The sequence below is a fragment of the Alexandromys fortis genome, unplaced genomic scaffold (assembly GCF_014885135.2).
Source record: "Alexandromys fortis isolate MF-2015 unplaced genomic scaffold, M_Fortis_MF-2015_v1.1 scaffold_5, whole genome shotgun sequence".
Classification (NCBI taxonomy): domain Eukaryota; kingdom Metazoa; phylum Chordata; class Mammalia; order Rodentia; family Cricetidae; genus Alexandromys; species Alexandromys fortis.
Window position 1 is genome coordinate 7,349,072 of NW_026067924.1, and position 4,397 is coordinate 7,353,468.

The 4,397-nt window shown below is 41.6% G+C and overlaps 1 protein-coding gene across 6 annotated transcripts in view; it reads left to right on the forward strand.

The window, feature by feature from the left end:
* Positions 1-4,397, forward strand: part of Eci2 (enoyl-CoA delta isomerase 2) — a 75,141-nt gene that overhangs the window by 54,873 nt on the left and 15,871 nt on the right. The window contains exons 3-5 of one of the 6 annotated variants that reach the window (XM_050142358.1): positions 3-101; positions 1,301-1,489; positions 3,644-3,713. The exons of 4 other annotated variants lie outside the window; for them this stretch is intronic. In XM_050142358.1, the coding sequence (XP_049998315.1) occupies positions 3-101; positions 1,301-1,489; positions 3,644-3,713 (358 nt within the window). The remainder of the gene's footprint in view (positions 1-2; positions 102-1,300; positions 1,490-3,643; positions 3,714-4,397) is intronic. One more of the 6 variants, XM_050142359.1, reaches the window with a different exon arrangement.

Genomic DNA, 4,397 nt, shown 5'->3' on the forward strand with positions numbered 1-4,397 from the left:
AGGCCACAGATGGACCCTGTAATGTTCCTAAGCCAGGAGTGTTTGACCTAGTCAATAAAGCCAAGTGGGAAGCATGGAATGCCCTTGGCAGCCTCCCACAGGTAAGTTTGTATCCTGTTATTAACCAGAACTCACTAGATGTTTCCCTGCCCCCAGCAAATCTCTGTGCATAAGTCATTGAAATTCCTTTATTTTGCCCCCTCACTATGTTGGGTCTACCAGGGGGATGGCAGCAATTCACACAAAGATGGGGACAGACCACCCCAATCTACTAATCCAGAAGCAAACTTTATTCCAGGGAAAAAAATTAAAACTTAAAAAAATAAATCTCTATGGGGCACAAAAATTTATCAGCTAGCTGAGACCATAGCCCGAGTTTGGGCTTGAAAGGCTGTGGCTAAAGACAATTTTTTGAACCCCCACCATTTTTGTAACAAAAACTGAAGAGTGCCTAAAGTGTTCTAACTTCCTTACCCACAAGTAGCCCTCTCCCACTTCTCTCCCTCTTCCTGACTCTCCTTACCTGAGACACAGCAGCATTGTATTAGGCACTAAGAAAGAAATTTTTACGATCTGGAGGTGAAATATGTAGACACATATTGCCCTTCTTTGCAATTTCATTTTACAGAGATTTTAGTTAACTTCATCATTGTATTTAGTCCTTGATAGTGTTAACCAAGGCTCTGCACCTCCCTGATAATGTCAGTTTCTCATGGCAGGGAAGCGTATTGGAAAATACACAACCAAAAAGTCAGAAGTCACGTACATCCCATCATTTAAAAGTTAACTCAGCTCACTTCAATTGCTGGTCATGAGTGGTCAGGGATTTACTAAAAGCTGATGCTCAGTTTGCAGAGTGACGCTCGGTTTGCAGAGCCAGGGCCGCTTCTGCCTCTCAGGTAGAGCTATGGATTATAAAATGAAGTAACCTACTATTAATAGTTAATTTTAAGCTGTTGAGAAAGCTGCTAACAGCCTGCTCTCATTCTCCTAGGCTTACAACTTGTATTTTTTTATTTATATATTCTTATTTCTGGTATCTACGCTTCTATATTCTTATTCTTGGACTCTTCAACTATTGCAGTCTATATTGGCCTTGAACTCAAAAATCTGCCTGCCTCAGCCTCCCAGTGGCTGGAATTACACATATGGGTCTCCTCTCCCACAACCTTGGAAGTTGCAATGCACCTCTGTTGAATCAAAGACTCTGCTCTTTATTGCATAGTGGTGTTTATTAGCATTGTATGTTTCTCATGTTGCTTATTTTAAATGCTAAAGGTCTTTGTCATCTACTCTTCAGGAAACTGCCAGGCAGAACTATGTGGATCTGGTGTCCAGTTTGAGTCCCTTATCTGAGGCCTCCAGCAAGGGAAAAAGTAGAGCTAATGAGAAAGTCCATGAGTCTAAGGACATTGTGGTAACCTCTGAAGATGGCATCACGAAGATCATGTTCAATCGGCCCTCCAAAAAGAATGCCATAACTTCCCAGGTGATGCTCCTGTATTTCCTCTATTTCATTCTTTCATGCAACTGTAGAATTTCAGCACTATTCCTGTTTTTGTAGATTAGAGCATCTGACTTAACTCATCAGACTCAGACATTGTTTAGAACTGGGGAGTTTCTAGTAGGTTCTACATATCCCGAAGGTGGTGAAGCTTTGCTATGAATGAAAGCACAAATCAGTTAAATCAGTCTAAATGAAAGACCATGGATAAAGATGCACAGAGACTCCTACGGGAATTGTAAATTCTGAGTCTTTTCCGTACACATGGACCACTCTTGTGTGCACCCTTAGGGGACTGCAGAGAGAGACTCCATCCTCAGCAGAGCAGTAATAGCCCTATTGAATGAGCTGCTTAACAGGGTATATTTGAATTTCCCCCAGAATTACATTGATAATAAGTCAGTCACTGGATCCCCTCCCCCTGATTACAGGGGTTTATCAGGTGCTTGGAGGTGAAGGCTGCCATCTGCAGTGTGGGACAGCAGGCTCATTTGAAGCCTCAAGGATCTTGTAAAGCAGCTACTGAACCTTCAAATTTTTAAGGCACTTGATTCTGAGAACTCGGTATTTGTTTGTTCTGAGTTACCTCTATGTTAATTGGGGAGTACTGTAATGATATGAGCGGTGAGCTGCTTTCCTGGCACCCGGCCGCCAGGAACCCGGCTAGCTTTACCCAAAATAATTACACGGAAACTGTATTCTTTTAAACACTGCCTGACCCATTAGTTCCAAGCCTCTTATTGGCTAGCTCTTACATATTGTTCTAACCCATTTCTAATATTCTGTGTAGCCCACGAGGTGGCTTACCAGGGAGTATCTTAACCTGCATCTATCTGGCATGGGAGAATCATGGCGACTCCTGACTCAGCTTCTTTCTCCCAGCATTCTCTTCTGTTTACTCCACCCACCTATGTTCTAACCAATAAAATGGGCCAAGGCAGTTTCGTTATTATAATTAACCAATGTCCTTCCTCCATCAGAGTACAGCTATACTTTGAAACAAGACTCAAACATTTCTGAACAGAGGACCCTGACACACTTATTTAATAGACTAGTTGAGCAGGGTGAGATGTAACTTGGTAAGTTCTTATAGCTGGTAAACAGGAGAATCTAAATTGATCCACCACGTTCCTGGCTCCAGCTCTACCTAGTAACCTTGGCTGTTGTAATTCTCAGGAATTATTTTCTGTCCCCCACCTTAAGAAAAACAGTCTCATCATTATCCACGTATTAAGTTCATGCTTCTATTTTTCTGGTGTCATTAGAAATACCCACCCCCCTCATAACTCTTTCCCACATTGAATCATTAATAAGATCAATACAAATTTTTTAGTACAGTTTTAATAAAATCTATACCAATTTTGAAAACACATTAAAACTATGGCAAGATTTTCAGAGATGTTCAGGGCCAGGGCCTTTGTATCCCAGCACGGAGAGACCCAGAAATCCAGCCTTTGCATTAGTTTTGGCTTCCCAGACTACACAGTACACTTCCCCTCCCTTGAAGTGACAGCTGAGAAGCTGTTTTAGGGACAGTTTTCTTAGCTACCTTTCCTCTCACCTGCTGTACCAACCTCAGAAGTTCTAGCAAGCTCTGTACTACCCCATGGGCCTCCCTCACCCCATCCCTGTTGGAGCACAGTAACTGCCCAGCTGCAAAGCTCAGGAACTATGTCTCTCTTACTCACCTTTGGACAAAGTGGGTATTTGGTGCATCTACCACAGCACCTGTACATCATGTGCACACAGCCATTGTCAAAGCAGCAGAAATCCTCTCAGGCAACCACTTTTTTCGTTATCAAAATGCAATTATTGGGACTTGAGAGATGGCTCAGTGCTTAAGAGAACTCATGTCTCCTAAGTTTCCCAGCCACACACAGGGTGCTTTACAATCATCTGTCCCTTCAGTCACAGCAGATCTGACACTCCCTCCAGACCTCCAAAAGCACCAGGTCCGATGCACTGTACAAACATACGCAAGGCAAAACACTCACGAAATAAACTGAAATAAGTAAGTCTTAAAAAAAATTGCTTGGGCACTAGATTGAAAGAAAGTTTGCAGACAAATACAGCAGCTCAGTCAACTAGACTATGGATCTCATTTTTACTGCTCCCTTCCCTGTCTTTCTGTTCACATAGATGTATCAGGACATTATACTTGCACTTAAAAACGCCAGCACAGACAACTCAGCCATAACCGTTTTCACAGGTAAGACCATTTTCATGGACTCATTCACTTTCTATTTTAGGGAATTTCTTACAAGGTAGAACTGATGCTGACTAAAGGTATTTCTCAGCACTCCAGTGGATTGATTTATGAATGGACCATGTTATCGTGCACATAGTATAACCACTCTTTGATAATTACTCCTGATAAGTCGTCAGTCCCAACCTATCATAGTAAAGCTCATGCTGTCTGAATCACAAGAGCCACAGCAGAAAATAACTCATCCGTCCACAAACAGGTTGACTTTTAACTCTTTGTAGAATTCTGCTCGACAATTAAAAGACAATTTTTTATACATGCAGATATACAGAATTGCTTAGTGAAATTATGAAACATAAGAGTGCATATTGCTCACTTTAATTTACATAAGTCCTCTAGTACTGGAGAGAAGCTCTGCTCTGTTGACTGATGGAGTCTGCATATGACTGCCCCCAGCAGCTGGGCTGGCAGGGTAGAGAGAGCATCTGGTGCATTCTTAGGCATCAGTACAGTAGACCCTTTCAACTGAATGCTCCTTTCAGGGGTTTTGCCTCCAAAAATTTGAGTTATCTGTGTTCATCCTTGGTCTAGAAATAAGTAGGAATTTCTAGAAAACTCACAGTATGTTTTAAAACACTCATTATATAATATATAGTTATTATTAAAGTTTGCTACTGTAAATATCTT